The following is a 19159-nucleotide window of genomic DNA, read 5'->3' as shown; positions in this document are numbered from 1 at the left end:
ATTTTTTTATTTTTTGAGTAAATTAGTCAATAAAAATATAAATATATTTTTTTACATTTTTATTATTCTTATTTAAAACTTTAAATAAATTGAGATGGTGTTATTTTGAATTGCTGCCAATAAAATTAAAAATACTGAACTATTTTCTGAAAAATATTGCTGTAAATTCTTTGGTTCATCCGTAGGAAGTAATATTTAGCTTTTCTTTGTCCTGTGTTCACTTGAATTGTTATATTTCATACTACTCCTCCTTTTGGATAAGTGAATACTGAAGTTATCTGCAGATAGAAGTGTAGGAACTTATATTAATATCAGAGTCTACATGTGAACTGCAACACAGTTGTTTCGATTATACTGATAAATTTATGTAACATGAAGTAATCGATTCATCGACTGTACTGGAAAATCTTGCGGATATGCTCTTTTGTAGCTTTCGTGGTTCTCGAACTTTTTGGTTTTAGTGATATTTTACCTTGGAATTTTCTTTTGAGATTTTGCGGCTGGAAACGAGGATTGTCTCTAATGAAACAGATGGTCCATAACTATGCAATGGAAGGCATATCTAGGTGACAAACTGATAGTTACAACAGCTTATCGGTTTCCTTGTTCATCTGTCTTTTGTTTGAACAAAAAATCAGGTTTTGTTTTCAGTTTGTGGTGTGTCTTTAAGGCGAACCGAACTATGGTGTGTGTTTGAATAAGTCATCTCAATAACTTGAAATAATAGATGGCTTGTAAGACTCATTGCTCTTGTTTTTGTTAGTTTGATATTATTTCTTTCTTAATTATGTTAGGATTTGGGAACTGATAGTCCGAATGATCGAAAGGATCTGGACCTCCGACCTGGATAAACTCGACTCGGAAGAAGAATGTTCGCCGCAGTTAGTTGAGGACCACGCAGGAATGCAAGATGCTCGCAGAGATAGCTCGCATGGAGGAGCTCGCGTAGGCCTCGCAGAGACAAGGTTGCAAGAGGGAGCTCGCGTAAACCTCGCAAGGACGAGGTTGCAAGCCATGTCTGCGAGGAGGACCCCCTCCCTCGTGACTGGCAGGTATGAGGTTCGCTGGGAGAGTCAGTTCCAGGGTCAAAAAGGACCACGTGCTCTACAAGTAAGCGTCCGATAAACTAGAAGAGGCCTAGAGAATGTCTGCACCAGGGACAGGGAATGTTAGTGCCATTGGCCCAAAAGTCAAGACAAAACAGTGAACCCTATTGTGAGGTGTAATAATAGTAATATGAAATATGTATAAATACCTCAGTGTTTCCCTTAATACAACTAAGCAAATATTACAACAAATTCAAATACATTTTCATCCAGTTCAGGCTGTTATGTTTTTCTTTCAAGTATTTGGAGAATTCGGCCTGCAAAAATCGAACTGAACCTATGGCCTTCGTTTTAGTAGGTTGAAGTAACAAAACCAACTGAGCTAGCTAGCCAATTGTTTTATTTCTCCATTGGTTAAATATTAATATTTTTAACTTTTGGATTTAAAAAAAAATGATACTTTAATTTTAGCTCCTCTAAAATGTAATGATTTATATTTAATTTTTTAACATCTTAATTACATGAAAATTATTATATATTTAAACATATTTTTAAAGATTAATGTATTGTGTTATCCACCTTCTTTTCCTCCCGCATATATTGCATTCGAGATATCGAGTATTGAATATTATATCAATAGTTATAATTAAGTAATTAATTTTTAAAATAAATTTAAATTAAACCGATGGTATTTAAATACAGGACTTCAAAGTTACCAAGAAAAAAAACCCTTAGATACAAAGTGAAATAGATTAAAAGTAAATCTGGCTTTAAACCAAATATTTATTACAATGGAGAAACTCATCAAGGATGTTAAATCAAGCAAACTACAAACATTTAAAGCTAACGCAATAAGATATATATATATGTGTGTGTAAAAATTAATCATCAGATGGAGATAGAGCAATGTTGGATTCTAGAGTCAGAGAAGGAGAATTGACCCGATAAATCCAATTTTTTTTATAAGTTCTCTATCGATGAGCTCATTGGCACTGTTCGATAGATGGTACTTGTCTCAAAACACATATTTTTAACATATTTAGGTTTATAAAATTTTAATTTTATCACTAAAGCAAAGCTTTATCTTAAAATATTTTATACATTTTAATTTTATCATGCACGCTTTATTGCCTCCATGTGCATATTGCATGTATTATTATTAATTAGTTTCAAACTATAATTTTATTATTTATTGTATACTATTTTTAAATACATTCATGTGTTCTAAATACGTAGCTTCCACACACATAAATATGCGATAGAATTTGTAGTATTAATAATATTGTTGATTGAGTTTATATCATAAGTTAACTTGACATCAGCCTAAAATTGATGATAACATCATGATAAACAATTATAGTGCATTTAATATTCTTAGTTTAATGTATTCAAATGTTCAAATTTCGGTTTACTCACAATTTAATCTAATTTTTCATTTTAATATTGTACATGTTGCATGTGTTATTAGTAAGGCATAATGACTTTTTAACCCTCCAACTTTATAAATAAAAATCATTTTAGTTCTTTATTTAACTCTTCGCCTTTTTAGCCATCATTTTTTTGTCAAATCATCCAAAAAAATGGATGAAAAAGTTAATTTTTTAATTTTACTTATGTGGTATAAATGTGGATTGTCACGTGGATGATAATAAGCATTTAATTAAATTTTAAATTTTTTAAAAATTCAAAAAAATTATAGAATTTAAAAAACTAAAAATCATTAAAGTTATTTAAAATATATAAAAATAATAATATTTAAACTTTAAAAATTTATTTAAATGTTAACATGTCATTCACAAGGCAATGCATATATATTTCACGTCAACAAAGTTAACTTTTCAATTCATTTTAGGATGATTTGACAAAAATGCAACTTCAAGGGCTAAAAGAGGTAAAAAATAAAATAGAGGACTAAAATAAATTTTTTATAAAATCGGAGTGTCAAAAAAGTCATTATGTCTATTTTTAATTAGTTTCCAAACAATGCATTTCATTATTTATTGGGTTGAAGTACAAATTTGTCATCATATTATAAGTGAATATTGAAATTTGCCACTATACTTTATTTTCTTGGATATTTGCCATTATATTTTGAAATTTTGGATAAATTTATCCCTCAACTTTATTTAATTGAATTCTACCGCTAAACTTTAAATTTTATTAAAATTTTCTACCAAATTTTATTTTAATTAAATTTTATTACTCAATATTAATTTTAATTTGAAAACATAATTTAATAAAAAAATTCTTTCAAAATAGTTAATGGTAATTTAATTTATAAATATTAAAATTTAATAAATTAACTTAGAATTTTAATTTAATGAAATAATTACTTAAATATAAAAAACACATGCATAAAAAATAAAATTAATTTTTTAAAAATAAAATTAGTACAAAATATGAATGCTGTCATAATCTGAGAAAGTATGATACAAAATTCAATCAAAGTATAGTGGTGAATTTGTTGTATGATTACCTGCCACAGATTTTGAATTTGTAGGACCAACAGCTAGAGCACAATTCGTTTCAATTATAATTTTCTTCCTCTTTACATTTCAAGCGAACATGAGACCATCATATACAGCCCAAAGTTCAACTTGCTCAATGTTATATTTTCCAATGATCCTCCCAACTCCACCATGCAAGTGCTGTGACCATTTCTCATCACCATGTTGTTGCTGAAGCCAACCCCAAGCCCAGATTCCTTGCCCCATCTGTGTTAACCTTAATGTACTCAGACAAGAAAGCGGAGGTCTCTGCTCCCGATTCTGTGTATTTCTTGCACTATTACCAACAGATGCAACCGACCTATGTACATTAGATCTTGCCCAACACCACAGAGATGGGAGAATATGATGCATATTGAAAGGCTCCCCTTGAAACACCCAAGAGTTTCGTTGTTTCCACAATTTCCAGCAAATAATTCCAAATAAAGAATGTCAATCAGCTTCCCCAAAAGCTAACTCAAAATCATTTCTCAGATTCGCGGTGACCCATTCAAACAACGAGGTGGAAAAATTCAGAGGCCAGACTCCCACCAGGATAATTTGTTTACACACTTCACATGCCTTGCAATAGTCTCTAAGCACACGAAGAATGGATTCCTCAGTCTAAAGCGTTCAGCATTAGTCAGCAATCATTCCTTAGCACCAGCCAAAGGAACTGTCTAACTCGTTGAGGATCAACAAAAGACCAAACAAACTTCCATTTGTTCTCCACTGGATGTAAACAGTTCTGCATAAAAATATTATAGGCAGATTTAATAGTAAATTGGCCATTAGAGGACCATTTAGATACCAGAACGTCATGCCCGGGGCAAAAGGACACAAAGCCTGAATACCTGCAATATAAGGGATCACATTATTATCCACAAACCTACGTAAAAAACTCCATTTCCAATTACCATATGCCAGTGTCACCTGATTGAGAGTGGTGGACACATCAATAGGTTTAATCTTTTTACAAAAATTAATTAAAAGGTCAACTTCTGGAATCTATATGTCAGTCCAAAAGTTAATAAGGCTGCCAGTGGTGAATTTATTTTTAGTTCATAAGAATAATAGCAAACATCAATATAATGGCAAATTTCAATTTACACCTAAAACATAGTGATAAATTTGCACATTAATCTTATTTATTTTATATTATTTTTAAATATATATACTCGTGTATTCTATATACACGTGTATAGATGGGATAGAATTTATGTATATTTTATTTCTGTACCTCAAAAGCGGTGAAAACAAAATATGAAATGGAAATTTATAAACGAAGAAAAAAAGAGTTCAAAAAGATTAATGGAATTTGTATTGTTTTGCATTTGAAGCATTAATGCTCTGCATATTTTCCTTCAAAAATCCAAATATGTCAAGATTTTAAATTACTTTGCCAATGAATGAAAGTTGGCAACCTGCAGAGGCTGACAACGAAGACTGCTCTATCTTATTCTAATTCAGGCGAGTGTTTTTTTTTGGATTTTTTCTCAAATTTTATATTCTTGTATTTGGATGCTTAATATTTGATTAAATAATATTTAAAATGAAGAATAGAGAGCCGTTTCAGTTTCAGTTTCAGTTTTGCGGCAATGGAAAAGTGGACAACCCAGATAGAATCAACAGAACAGCTTTGTCTTTATCTTGTAAAGCCTCATCCAATCAATTACTTGCCTTTGCAACTGCCTATATATACTCTCTTTTTTCTTACCAAATTGGATTCTTTGTCTTCCCTAGACCTTTCTTCACTTTGGGTTGTTTTAGTTTTTCATTTTTATTTTTCTGCTTCATCAATGGCTGCTTCTTCCAGTAGGGAAGCTATGAACAAGCAACTTCTTGACTTTATCCATTCAATGGAACAAGAAGTATACCCTCCCACACCCTTTTGTTTTCCCTTATGTTACCTTTTTTTTTAATGAATATTAGGCTTATTTATCTCATTTCTATACATGTTTTAAGGATTGATGAAATCAAAACAAACTCCACTATGGATTTATGAGTTTATTTCTTAAGGATCTTTTCAAGACCGATAAAGTGAATATGATATGTATGATATTATACCAACTTCCATGGTGTTGGTGTTGGTGTTGGTGTTCATTGATTTATTTTTTTTGTTAAACATGTAAAAGATTTCTGGGATTCTTTAAATTTAACTCACTCCAATCGACGGAAAAAATTACCACAAAATATGATTTGATATCTTCTTAGGGGATTTTTCAGATTTGAATTCTTGATTAGCTTTTTTTTTTTTAGCTTTATTAGCTACAATAAATAAAATGTGAATTCTGATACTTGTGATTTCTTGCAGGGTTTGGTCGACTACCGTTTCGCTAAGGTTCATATGTTGAAGGAATCAAGTGGTCCTTTCTTCTTTGCTTCATTGCTCCCCACATTCTGCCATGACTCGACAGCAACCTTAAGAGACTTGACTGTTGCTTTGTATGTTGTTTTTCTTGAGATATATGGCTGCATTTATGTTGTGAATACTATTTTACCATCTGTTTTTCACTGTGATCGGATTTGATTTGTACTTTTTATCTTGTCTTGCAGGGGTCAACCTCTGCTGAATTATCACGATCTGGGTGAATTGTGCTTTAAGATAAAAGGGGGTGCGGCATGGTAAAATAACTGTTCCCTATTTTGTCATGCATCGACCTGAGAACACGATTTTGGAATATCCGGTTGAAATAAACATAGAATCTACACATGAGTATCGCTTTTAAGTACCTTTCGTTGATCAACTTATATGTTAGTTGCACGTGGCGTTCTTGCAAAAGAATCGGAATGTAGCATTCAATGATTCTCTAAGTAGGGCAGCTCTACGTTACGTATTGTTAGGAATATTTATAATTTATACATACAAATATGTTTTAATGACCTTTCCTTATCTCTTGCATACATATGTCACAAGAGTAGGATGTTGTAAGTGCGAGCTTTGGTTTATTAAAACGAACATGCATGTTTTTCATTTCTTCTTGTCATTTCTCAGAGAAATAACGAACTCTTGCATAAATGTGGACAGCATTCGATTTTAACTAGTCCATGTTGCCAAAACAATAACCATGCAGTTATGTTATTTCTGAGTGTAATCATCTCTAGCAATATCTCTTTAGATGACATCAAAATGATTGTGCATTTAAGCTAAATGAATTTGCTCTACTTGGTTTCCCAGCCTTGGAGTTTGTCGTATGGCTCATGCCTGTGGTCAACTTCATCAAGCTGTTCAGAACAGAGCAACTAAAGAAAGGTGAGAAATTTTTGGTTTCCGTTGATCAATTTCTTCCCATACTATAAAAGGAAGGACCCTTTCGATCTAACTAGTTTTTATTTTCTATCGCTATTGGATTTGCTGGCAAACCTTTGAACACAAAAAAGATCCCTTTGATCACAAAAAGATAGCCCCCTTCATCTTTATTATTAGACTTACTGTTGTATAATGGAAAATATTTGTCGGAGGCTCTTAAAAGTAAATGCTAGTAGCATTTTTCTAGTTAGATGTTTGTAATATATTGCATATAGTAATCCCTTTTCAGCCGGTGCTGAATTAGATGAAGGAATCTACATTTTAATCATATATACTATAGGATAGTCATGGATCCGACATACTCCCATATATCTAGCTGCACAAATAAAGGCAGCCTATAGTCATTTCTATAGTAGGGATCAGCTAGCCATTGGTATATCTTCGCCTGCCCTTTGATGCCTGAATTAGTGGTTAGTTTAAAGATTCAGTAGTTGGTACGATATCATTCTCCTTTTTAAGTCACAATAGTTGCATTTGCTTTTAGTTTCTTTTAGTATTTGTATCATTAGAGTTATCATATAGTTCTGCTATTACTAGAATTCGACAGATAGTTAAAATTTTCATATGCTGAACATCCAGATTAGTGGGGAAGAAAGTGCATTACATTTTGTTCTTGTTATCTGAAATCAATCTGATAAATCTTTTAGGGAGGGTATTGGTATGTTCTCTTGAACTTGGCTGTTATTGGCTAAACAGTGAAGTCCGAGTTCTTTTAGGTAAAAGTTAATCATAAGCTATGTATTGTGAATGATTTTGTGTTCAAATGATGTTCAGTTGTCAAACAGAATTTGTATAGAGAACTTTGTTTAAGTTAAATATCTACACCGTGCTGTGTATTCCTTGTACGTTACTAAATTTACCCGAAACATGAAGTTTCATTATCGTCTAACGTAACAACTGCATGCATCAAGTTCGTTCCTGATATTGGATGGTAGTGGAATAAATGCATATTCTTTTCTTAATTGCCATGTGTTAATACTTATACAAGTTTAAAAATAATTTGGGTAACATATATGAACTCTCTCAGAAGCGCAACAGTTCGGTTTACATGCTCTTATTTATCTGACCTTGTGGCTTTAGTTCCTGTGCCGTAATCAGAAATCTTTTCTTTCTATTTTCAGCTTAATCACTGCATTGAATGCTGCAAAACAAGAATTCTCGATTATGCAAGAAAAATTGGAAACTCTTGTTCAGGTAAGTCAGTTTTAACTTATGTTGTTTAAAAGCTTTCTATTGAAATTTATTTCTTTTACCGCTTATGTGATTTTTCTTCTCCTTAATTAATGATGATCGATTTCGGAAGAGTTTATCTTTATTTCTGCTACGGATATGAGACCTAGTTACCATCTTTTTCTGGCTTGATTCATGCTATATTTTCCAAATACATGGAAAAACTTAGAAAAAAATTTGAGCTTACATGTACTGGGTACATTTCTGTATCTGACCTCACCCTGAGTCCCAGTACATACGGTACATCAGTTTTCCCGTACAATGGACCATGAATTTTATCACAGAATTTTCCTTGTTGCATTTTATGTATCAGTTGTTCTTGCTGTTTTTTCAATCTCTATCCATCTATCTAATGGGGTAATCACCGAATTTCCGGGGCTAGATATCTTATGAAGATACTTAAAGCATGCATGTACTTCCTAGAAGTTTTGACTATCGTTGAGCTTGTTATCCACCAACGACTTTTAATACCCCACTCTTATTAGCCACCATTAGTTCAATTTGTTTATTAATAAGTATTACCATATGACTTCATATCACGAACTCTCCTCCCCTGATTCCGAACGAAAGAAAAATCAAACCTTTAACTTAGAAGGGTAAAAATCACTAAATGTATTAAGTACTATCCTTATATAAACGGTAGATAACTGCAGGCGGTCGAATTTCGATGGCATCCTAACTTAACAATACCGAACAATTTTCTGAAAGATATTGCTGAAAATTCTTTGTTTCATCCGTAGGAAGTAATCTTTAGCTTTTCTTTGTCCTGTGTTCACTTGAATTGCTATATTTCATCCTACATCTCCTTTTAGATGAGTGAATACTAAAGTTATCTGCAGATAGAAGTGTAGGAACTTATATTAATATCAGAGTCTGCATGTGAACTGCAACACAGTTGTTTCTAATATACTGATAAATTTATGTAACATGAAGTAATCGATCCATCGACTGTACCAAAAAATCTTGCGGTTATGCTCTTTTGTAGCTTTCGTGGTTCTCGAACTTTTTGGTTTTAGTGATATTTTACCTTAGAATTTTCTTTTGTGATTTTGCAGCTGGAAACGAAGATTGTCTCTAATGAAACTGACTGTCCATAACTGTGCAATGGAGGGCATATCCAGGTGACAAACCGATAGTTGCAACAGCTTATCGGTTTCCTTGTTCATCTGTCTTTTGTTTGAACTGAAAATTGGGTTTTGTTTTCAGTTTGTGGTGTGTCTTTAAGGCGAACCAAACTATGGTGTGTGTTTGAATAAGTCATCTCAATAACTTGAAATAATAGATGGCTTTTAAGACTCCTTGCTGTTATTTTTGTTAGTTTGATGTTATTTCTTTTTTAATTCAAAGACATTTTCATCCAGTTCAGGCTGTTATGTTTTTCTTTTAAGTATTCGTCTCCAGTATCGTGTCTGACGTATATTTAGATATGAGTATGGAATACAACCCTCCAAAAATTTCTTGAAATCCATTAAAATCTTGGGGGGTGGGGGGGGGATGAAAATATTAGCGTGTGACACATACATGTTTGACATTCTGATCCGAGTTCGAGTAATATAGACAAGTAAGGCCTCTAACAGTTGAGGCAATAGTAGCAACAACAACTCCAGCAGCAGCAATAAGTTCAGTCAAGTTCTGCCCAATGTTACTCGGACTCGGGAATGAGAATAGGTGTCGGATATGGATGTGTTTGACCGGACTATATATTCAATTTTTTGAAGTTTACTTGGAAGGTTCTTGGAGGGTTAAATTTCCATATGTATGGTTGGATTCATGTTAGAAATTTTAGTTTGGCCTGAAAAGCTAAATAGAAAATTTATCTGTTTATATTGTTTTTGGCTTAAGAAGCACTTTCAGAACACAATAGTGAACACAACCTAAGTGCTTTTGGCCTCGATTCCCTTCTTTTAAAGGGTTAAAATGCTCTTATAGTCCTTTCAAAAATTTATATTTTAATTCAAGTCTTTTTAATGTAACATGTATGCCTTTGTCCCCAAGAATTTTTAATTTTATTTCGACTCCTCTGACACAAGTATATCAAATTAAATATTATATACAATTTATATTCATAGTTTAACTGTAACAGCTCGATTTTCAGTGGTGTCGGAAATAGTGGTTTGAGGCCACCAAATCCGGCAAGTAAGTTCGTAAATATTATTATTTAATATTTAAGATTCAAATATGGTCTTAAAAAGGTTTTTGAATTAGTAATTTGTGTATTATAATGATTTATTAGGTTAAATGGTTTAAAAAATGAAGTATCGGGACCTCATTTTTAGAAACTGAACCATAGATATTTTTATAAATATTTTTGGAGTGTCATTAAGATAGAATTAAAGTTTCGTTGAAATTAAAAGTAAAAATTGAATTTCTAAGAGATTTCTAGGCAATTTTTCTCCCATTTTTGGTTCAAACAGACATGAGGAGAGCTCCTAGAGCTGGTTTTGTACATTTGCTTCATGTGAGTCCAATTCTTACCCGTTTCTTATAATTTTTATGTTTTTGAGATTGTTACAATTAGGTTCAACTAAATCTTACCTTAGTTTTTGATTTTGTTAAAGATTTTGGATATTGAGTTTTTTATTTTGTTAAAGATTTTGGATATTGCCCTTAATGAATCTATATAATTTTATATGCTAAATGTTTAATTTGAGATATTAGTTGTTATTTAAAAGTATTTTGTTAAGTGATTTTGATGAATTTTTTTATTAAGGATTAATTTGTTAAATTAGTAAAAATACAAGGATTTTTTGTTAAATTATTGCAAAAATGGGTTGTATTGAATGACATGAATATTCAGCTAGTATGGGTTTGCATTAAAATGGTTAATTTGCATGTTTTGGGTATTTTGTTAAGTGATTTTGATGAATTTTTCGATTAAGGATTAATTTGTTAAATTAGTAAAAATACAAGGATTTTTTGTGAAATTATTGAAAAAATGGGTTGTATTGAATGCCATGAATATTCATCTAGCATGGGTTTGCATTAAAATGGTTAATTTGTATATTTTGGGCTCAGGGACTAAATTGAATAAAAGTAAAACTTTAGAGGTAATTTTATAAAAATATCAAAAATGGTCAAACTGCAGGAAATGAATTATTTTATTGTCTAAATTAATATATTGAATGAAATTATTAATTTAGATCAAGGTCGAGTGAAAAATCGAGGAAAATGAAAAATTTCTAAAATGCCCTTGAATATTGATATTTCTACAATTTAACCAGGTAAGTTCGTACAATTATACTTTAATAATTATATTGATTTGATGGATGGTATTATGTATTTATTCTATTGTTAAAAATGAATTATTGTTGAAATTATAATTTGAATTGAATATTCGGATTAAATGGAACGCAGAATTTAAGTACATTCGTTTTGTGGCGCATGACGGCATTGGAGGAAAATAACGGCAAATTACCCAAGTAAACTGAGGTTCAATATTTGTTGCGAACTATTGTGTTTTACTTTCCGTTTAGCTCTTTCGAGCTTCTGTTTAACTCATATGAGTTTCCGTTTAGCTTTTTCGAGCTTCTGTTCAACTCTTAGGAGTTTCTGTTCGGCTCTTATGAGCTTTTGTTTAACTCATATGAGTTTCCGTTCAGCTCTTACGAGCTTTTGTTCAACCCTTATAGGTTTCTGTTTAGCTCTTACAAGCTTCTGTTCAGCTTTCGAGCTTCTGTTAACGATGTACTCAAATCCGTAAGTCATTTTTCGAATGGTAAAATATCAGGAGTTCTCTTGGATGATATATGTTTATGAAGAAATGGTAAGAGAATAATATGTATCATGATAAATATATATATCAATATCTTGATATGTTGAAACATGGAAATTATGTAAGTTGAGACGAGTAATAAACTCAAGTGTGACATATTGAGATAATAAGATTATTGATGTTGAAATTATATGAAAAATGTTTAAGTACGCTAACAAGTGTTGTTGTTTGATGCTTAGGCAAGTGCAAGTTATTGGTTGAATGGTAAAATGTTTAATTATAATATGCATTGAAATGGTAAGTGCTCAAATGAAAATATATTTGTGCTCATGAAAGAGTGAAAAGTATTAAGTTATACAATTTCTTATGAAATGACTTATTATGTGATTATTTTGAAAAAGACTATGTTTGCATATACTAGCTTGTGGCTATGGTGGTCTGATATGCTTATGACTTGTGTGGTATGCATATGGAATGGGTGTGATAAGTAAAGAAATACAAATGTGAATAAAGAAATTTGGAAGAGTATAAAGTTGTTTAAAACTCAACTATACTTGGGATAATATGTATAAGAGATGCTATGGATTTACTCATTTTGTGAGTTGTTGAATATGGTTTCTTGAATCGTGTGGCATCAATAAATGTTTATTCTTGATAAATGTAAATTTCATAATGAAATGGATTGATATGATTAAAATTTATACGAGCTTACTAAGCATTCATTGTTTATGTATTTGTTTTTCTTTACTTTTCAGATTATCGGAAGCTCGATTGGGTTGGAAGCTTTTCGGAGTTATATCACACTATCCATATTCTATCGGTACTTTTGAATGTTTTTATTTTGGTTATAATGGCATGTATATGTATTTTGTTTAATGTTGGCCTATGTGTAATTTGTTGAGATTAGTCACTTATTTTGACTTGTTTTGGATGCCTAATTATGACTTGTTGATATGTATAATATTGATTGTAGGTTGACACAAAATTGGGTGAGAAATATGACTTGTAAAATGGCCTATTTTCATCCACACGGGCGTGTGTCTTAATCGTGCGTGACACACGGCCAGGTGACACGAGCGTGTGTCCCCTGTATCTTTTAAGAATGTAAGTCAGTGTGCTCACACGGCCTAGCACACGGGCGTGTGACTTGGCCGTGTGACCCAAGTCAGTATACTCATACGGGCACGGACACGGGCTGAGACACGACCGTGTGTCCCTATTTTGAATGCCCACACGTCCTGGGACATGGGCGTGTCTCCTGACCGTATGAGTCACACGGCTGTGTGATCCCTGCAGTGTTGAAAATTTTAAATATTTCTGAAAATTTTTCTAAGTTTTCGGTTTAGTCTCGATTTGTTTCTGATGCGTAATTTGGGCCTCGAGAGCTCATATAAATGACAATATTTATGATTTTGATCGGTTTTTGACATGAATACTATGTGATATGAAATATTTACATTTTCAGAATGTTTGATTTGTAAACTCCAGTAATACTCTATAACCCTGTTCCGACGATGGATTCGGGTTAGAGGTGTTACATTAACTGTTAAAAGAATGTTAATTTTGAACTATGGTCTATTTGCAAAGTGTTCACACACTTTAAAAATAATCTAAATTCAAATCAGAAAATAATCTAAGTTCAAATTAAAATTGTACAAAAAAAAATTTAAAATTATATATTAATATATCATAATATTAACGAATTTAATATTTAAGTTAAAATATGAATATGAATATATGATCTCTAATAATCCTTCAAATATATGAAAAGACTTTAGAAAATTTTGATGATACTTGTATTGAACATTTTCCTATGTCCGTCACTTATACTTGAATATCAACATAAGTTACGGGGCTTCCCATATAAACATAGTGAATATGTTTCTGGTTCTAGCATAACTACAACCATGAATATCTTCAAATTTAAGCCCAAACTCGAGTTGATTACATTTGATTTTTTTTTTTTATAAAATTCACATATTATTGATAAAAGCAAATTATTGTCACATACATCCCCATTAGCAAGCATTTCTTACGATTCAATCCAAGTATGGGGTTCAGCTACCTATATTTCATGGAGTATGCAATGTTCAAAAAGTGAACAAAAAACCAAATTCATGAAATCTTCGGATCACCAATGTAATAGGGTCGATCAGTTGAATCAGATAATTTAATTAAAAAGATTTAAAGATCAAAGCATTTAAATATTTAATAAAAGGGTAAATTATACTATTAGCCACTAAACCATGGGTAAGTTCTTTTTCGATCACTTAACTACAAAAAATTATTACATTTGGTCACTGAACTATTCAAAAGTTTTCGTTTAAGTCATTGAGCTGTTAAACTCAATGCTAAATAGCTTTCTCTATTTGGATTATTTGTACCAGACAAAAGCTCTCTTTCCCATTCTCTTCTACAGTTCAATCTTTTTTCATGAAACAACTTTAGACATCACGAATCTGTGAACCAAAATTCAAATAGCTTTTTTCTCCAATTTTTGACACTAATCGTCAGATCGACTTGGATCTAAGGCATATTCTTCTACTCATCGATAAATGCTAATCCACCATACCGATCGTCGAATCATCGCTTGAAGCTTGTCGGCGAAACTTTAAAAAAAACTTAATAACCCAATGACTTAAATAATATTTTTTGAATAGTTCAAAGATTTAAATGAAAACTTTTGAATAGTTTAGTGACCAAATTGTAATTTTTTAATTAAATGACTAAAATAAAAATTTACCCATAATTTAGTGACTAATGGTTTAGTTACCTTTAATAAAAATGGATATTTAACTAAATGATTAAGAACTTAAAATAAAATACGTGTTTTAACTAAATGATATGCACTATAAGGTCTTTTAATATATATCCATTAGATTAAAGGTGGAATTGTCATTGCATAACTTTTTTTATTTAAAAAAATATATATTCAAGTAATTAAATTATTAATAAGTTTATATTTCAGTCACTCAAGTTTAAAAGGTTACAAAAATTGTCATTAAACTATTCAAAAGTTTATGTTTAAGTCATTGGGCTATTAAAATCATTGTTGTAACCTGTATGACCTTTTCAGTTCTCACCACTTGTACTAATCAAAAGCTCTCATTCTTCCTGTCTTTCACAATTCAATTTTTTTTTAAAGAAACAGCTTTGAACATCACGAATTTATGAATTAAAATCCAAACAATTTTCTTCTTCGATCTCCGAGCTAACCGCTAAATCAAGTATGTTCTTCAATTCATTTATAGGTACTAATCCATCATACCGATCATCGAATCGTCACTAAGATCTCACTAGCCAAGCTTTAAAAAAAAAACAACCCAGTGATTTAAATAATTTTTTTTTTGAATAATTCAGTAAAATAAATAAAACCTTTCGAATAACTTAGTAACCATTTTGTAAATTTTTAAGGTTAAATGATCAAAATATAAATTTACTAATAATTTAGTAACCTGTAATTTACTCTTAAAAAAACAGTTTAAACCCTTTTTTTCCGGTTTTTCATCGGTTCTCTAAACTTCCAATTTTATAACATGTACCCGATTGACTAAGCACTAGTTCTCGGTTGAATCGACTAAATCCAATCTGATATTTTCAACCGTGCTTACATGCATATGGTTAGAACAAAATACATGTCCCAGATTGACCATTCTACCATGAAAAACAGCAATTGGTCCAGGGAGCAATAAACGCATAATTTGAAAGGAAAGAAATACTGAAATGGAACTTTCTATTTCCAAGATTCTAGGCAAAATTTGATCTTCTTGAAAGCTGTTCTCCAAAGTTTAGTGTTCAAACTGATATGAATATTGCTCATCTGATGTAACAAAAATTTGCCAAATTTTCTGCTTCTAGTCCATCTTCTACTTTTTCCTGCACTTTTCAACAACAGCTTGAATCATAATTTTTAGCTCAGACTGAAAGAACAAGAAATTATAAGCTTACACTATCCAAAAATATAAAAAGCTCAAGTGTGGAGAAGAAAGAGATCGTACAGGTAGGACCAAGAATTAGATGCACTTTTCAGGCTACCCCATGGAACTAATGAGTACAAACTCCAGAGTACATCAATCAACCTCACAACCAGCTATGCCGCTGCCTAAACTTCAACCAGTGTCAGTTCATCAATAGTGAGCACCATATTCCGAAAGCTTTACCAAGTTGCTTCATTTACATCATTCTGCATGGAATGACAAAATCTGATTCAGACAATTTTAATTTCTGATAAGTCAATCTTTTGTGTGCACAAGAATACTTGCATGTTGTTTGAAGACATAATTGATGAAATATCTCTGCCTTCACGTGTTTTTGCCCTTTTTCTCCTGGTATAAATCTTTCCAAATCTGTGTATACCATAAATAAGATACACCTGATAGAATGAAAAGTTATAGCAGTAAACGTTTCTCCAGTTCACAGCCTAAGCTCTTTCTTGTGAAAGATAGAACGATGTATGAGGAAAATATCCTGCATCAGACAAATGTACCGTCAATTGATTCAAAACTTGATTTAGGTTGACCCCTTCAAATTTTGTAGAATGACTTGAAGAAAAAGAATACATCTTGTTCTTCGATTCTATCCAGCTACATCCTGTATCTTTCTTCCTTGCTTTCTCGTTCATGAGTATTCTCAATTCCGCTATTTTATCCCACATTTTGGCCTCTGCGTATATGTTCGATAACATAATATGAGCTGAGGTATCTTCTGGATCAATACTCAAAATTTTCTCTGCAGCAAGTCTTCCTAAGACTAGGTCCTTGTGGATTTTGCAGCCCGATAAAAGACATCGCCAAACCACCTTGCTTGGCTCCATAGAGAAGCTCCTTATGAACTCATAAGCTCTTCTAGTTTCTCCTTTACGAGCAAGAAGATTGACAATTGAAGCTAGATGCTCAAGCCTTGGAGCAATACCATGGTCCCTAGTCATGGAATCATAGTAGTACAAACCCTCCTTTAAAAGACCAGCATGAGCACAAGCAGATAATAAACCAATGAAAGTAACATCATTAGGTTTGACATTACCTCTCTGCATCATACTATAAATCTCTAGTGCTTCTCTCGCGAACCCATGTTGAGCATACCCTGTAAGCATAGTATTCCAAGAAACCAAATTTTTCGAAGTTAGAGAATCAAAAACTTCTCGAGCAGCATTCAGTACCCCACACTTTGCATACATGTCTATAAGGGCACTTCCAACAATGACATTAGAATCAAATGCAGGTTTAATGATACAGCAATGTGTCTGCTTTCCCCATTCAATTGCTGGGAAATCACTAGATATACTCAAAATGATGGAATATGTGTAAAGATTGGGTTTATATCCTTGAAATAACATATTTTTTAGGAGTTTGATGGCATCCTCATATTGACCTGACCGAACATACCCAGAGATCAGAGAATTCCATGAGACTGTATCATGCTCATCAATATCTTCAAAAGTTCTCAATGATTCTTGAAGAAACCCGCATTTTGAGTAAAAGTCTAGCACAGAATTTCTGACAACTAAAAATGAACTATATCCCATTTTAATGATCAAAGTGTGAAGCTGGTTCCCAAGTTCAATATTTTCTGCATCAGCGATGGCTCCAAGTATAGAAGAGAATGTTCTTTCACTAGGCCTGATTCCTGAAGAGTGCAGCTTAAGAAAAATATCAATTGCTTCTCTTCTCTTGCCTTGTTGAACATAGCCTCCAATTAATGAATTCCAAGCAGCCAACTTTGATTGGTTTACCTCCAAAACCACCTGACAAGCCAAGTTCAGGTCTCCACACTTTGCATAAACACTTATCAACCCTGTCTCAACAAATTTGTCGAACTCAAGTCCACATTTAACCACCAAGCAATGTATTTGCATTCCAAACTTCAAGTCTTCCAATCCTGCACATGCACTCAAAACACTTGCACAAGCAAACTCATTAATTTTCACACCCACCCTTCTCGACTTCAAAAATATATTCAAACTCTTCAAGTTTTCTGCCTGTTGACTATAACAAGAAAGAAGTGAAGTCCAAGAGATCGAATTCGGCGACAACATTGCTTCGAAAACCAACTGAGCTGACTTCAGCAACCCACATTTTCCATACATATTAATCAAACTGTTACTAACAGGTGTACTAAAATCCACCCCACTCCTATAAATCTTGCCGTGAACTTCCTTCCCAGCTCTACCATCACCTAAGCTAGCACAAGCTGAAACAGCACTAACAAAAGTATAATAGTTTGGCTCCACACCATCATTAATCATCAAACTGAAACAGTATAGGGCCCTTTCCGGCATACCAACTTGAGAATATCCCGAAATCAACGCAGTCCAGGAAATGACGTTTCTTTCAGGCATTTCTTCAAGCACTTTACGTGCATCCAAAATACGGTCGAATCTCACATACATAGCTAGCAAATGGTTGTTAGTGTAAATATCTCGGGGCATCCCAGATATGATGATCTTGGCGTGGAGTGCTCTGCCTTTGGAAATGCTTCGGGTGTCGCCGAAAAGGCGAATAAGGCGAGGGAATGACGCCATTGCGAGGGAATCTGAATAAGGGTATTGGGTGGTTGAACATCTAGAGATGGAAAGAAAACATTGTCAGAATTATTAAGGAAAGATTTAGAAGTTTGGGAATGGGCCGCCGTTGTATGTTCTTCGTTTTGTTATTTATGAATGCTTTCGCCTGGACTTTCTGCTAGTGCCATGCTACGCTGCATTTGCAACAAACTCTAGATTCGAATATTCAACAAATTATATTATTTAATTTGAATGGTAAAAATAATTAGGTTAAATTCTGTCATTAGTCCCTGTAGTCGTGTATTTAGTCTTTCTGTATTTAAATTTGGCAAGTTTTAGTCCTGTACTTTATGAATTTTAAATTTCAGTCTTAACCAAATAGCAATTGTTAAATTCATTAAGTTAAGTTTTACTATTTTCAAAATGCTATCATGTTGCCTTCATATATTTCTCATAAAAAAAAGTTAGTTATGGATTTAAAGATTTTCATTTACGTCCAAACTAAAATTTTGAAATTAAAAAAATATAGGGACTAATAAATTATTTAATTGGAGAATATAGACTAAATCTATAACTTTAGGCTTAGTATAAGACTAATAGTAAATTTTAACCAAACGGATTTAACTACTAATATTTAGTTAATACTAAAATTTCAAAAATTGAAAAATACAATAACTAAAATTGATCAAATTAAAGTATATAAACTTAATACACCACTTATGTTGTGTATAGGGACTTATAGTAAATTTTGACCAAATAATTAATAAAATCAATTTTTTACTTGTTTCTCTAACTTCTAATTTGACTTCTAAGTTACCAACTACTTTTTTTTTGTTCCTCAATATATCTATTGGAACTAGCCTAATAATTAAT

The 19159-nt window shown here is 32.2% G+C and overlaps 2 protein-coding genes across 4 annotated transcripts; one reads left to right on the top strand and one right to left on the bottom strand.

The window, feature by feature from the left end:
• Positions 1-5109: 5109 nt before the first annotated feature.
• Positions 5110-9418, top strand: LOC107903085 (histidine-containing phosphotransfer protein 2). Of its 2 annotated transcripts, none has more exons than XM_016829139.2 (6): positions 5110-5184; positions 5847-5977; positions 6089-6157; positions 6711-6785; positions 7964-8036; positions 9128-9418. In XM_016829139.2, the coding sequence occupies exons 1-6, from the start codon at positions 5131-5133 to the stop codon at positions 9167-9169; spliced, it is 444 nt and encodes a 147-aa protein (XP_016684628.1). In that variant the 5' UTR covers positions 5110-5130; the 3' UTR covers positions 9170-9418. The 2 variants fall into 2 exon arrangements, with proteins under 2 accessions (XP_016684628.1, XP_016684627.1); XM_016829138.2 differs by lacking the exon at positions 5110-5184 and adding an exon at positions 5242-5403.
• Positions 9419-15298: 5880 nt separating this feature from the next.
• LOC107904772 (pentatricopeptide repeat-containing protein At2g27610) lies at positions 15299-18500 on the bottom strand. Of its 2 annotated transcripts, none has more exons than XM_041094644.1 (3): positions 16047-18500; positions 15783-15967; positions 15299-15660 (listed from the first exon to the last, which is right to left on the bottom strand). In XM_041094644.1, the coding sequence occupies exon 1, from the start codon at positions 18302-18304 to the stop codon at positions 16205-16207; it is 2100 nt and encodes a 699-aa protein (XP_040950578.1). In that variant the 5' UTR covers positions 18305-18500; the 3' UTR covers positions 15299-15660; positions 15783-15967; positions 16047-16204. The 2 variants fall into 2 exon arrangements, with proteins under 2 accessions (XP_040950578.1, XP_040950579.1); XM_041094645.1 differs by having other exon boundaries at positions 15299-15665; positions 16047-18496.
• Positions 18501-19159: the final 659 nt, after the last annotated feature.

Source organism: Gossypium hirsutum, chromosome D05, assembly GCF_007990345.1.
Source record: "Gossypium hirsutum isolate 1008001.06 chromosome D05, Gossypium_hirsutum_v2.1, whole genome shotgun sequence".
Classification (NCBI taxonomy): domain Eukaryota; kingdom Viridiplantae; phylum Streptophyta; class Magnoliopsida; order Malvales; family Malvaceae; genus Gossypium; species Gossypium hirsutum.
The sequence above is the reverse complement of the archived record's forward strand: the minus strand, read 5'-3'. Positions and strand labels throughout refer to the sequence as shown.

Coding starts and splice junctions, on each gene's coding strand:
- LOC107904772 (XM_041094644.1), bottom strand. CDS start 18,304: ATGGCGTCATTCCCTCGCCTTATTCGCCTTTTCGGCGACACCCGAAGC.
- LOC107903085 (XM_016829138.2), top strand. CDS start 5,332: ATGGCTGCTTCTTCCAGTAGGGAAGCTATGAACAAGCAACTTCTTGAC. Junction 5,404..5,846: donor TCCATTCAATGGAACAAGAA/GTATACCCTCCC, acceptor GATTTCTTGCAG/GGTTTGGTCGACTACCGTTT. Junction 5,978..6,088: donor AGAGACTTGACTGTTGCTTT/GTATGTTGTTTT, acceptor CTTGTCTTGCAG/GGGTCAACCTCTGCTGAATT.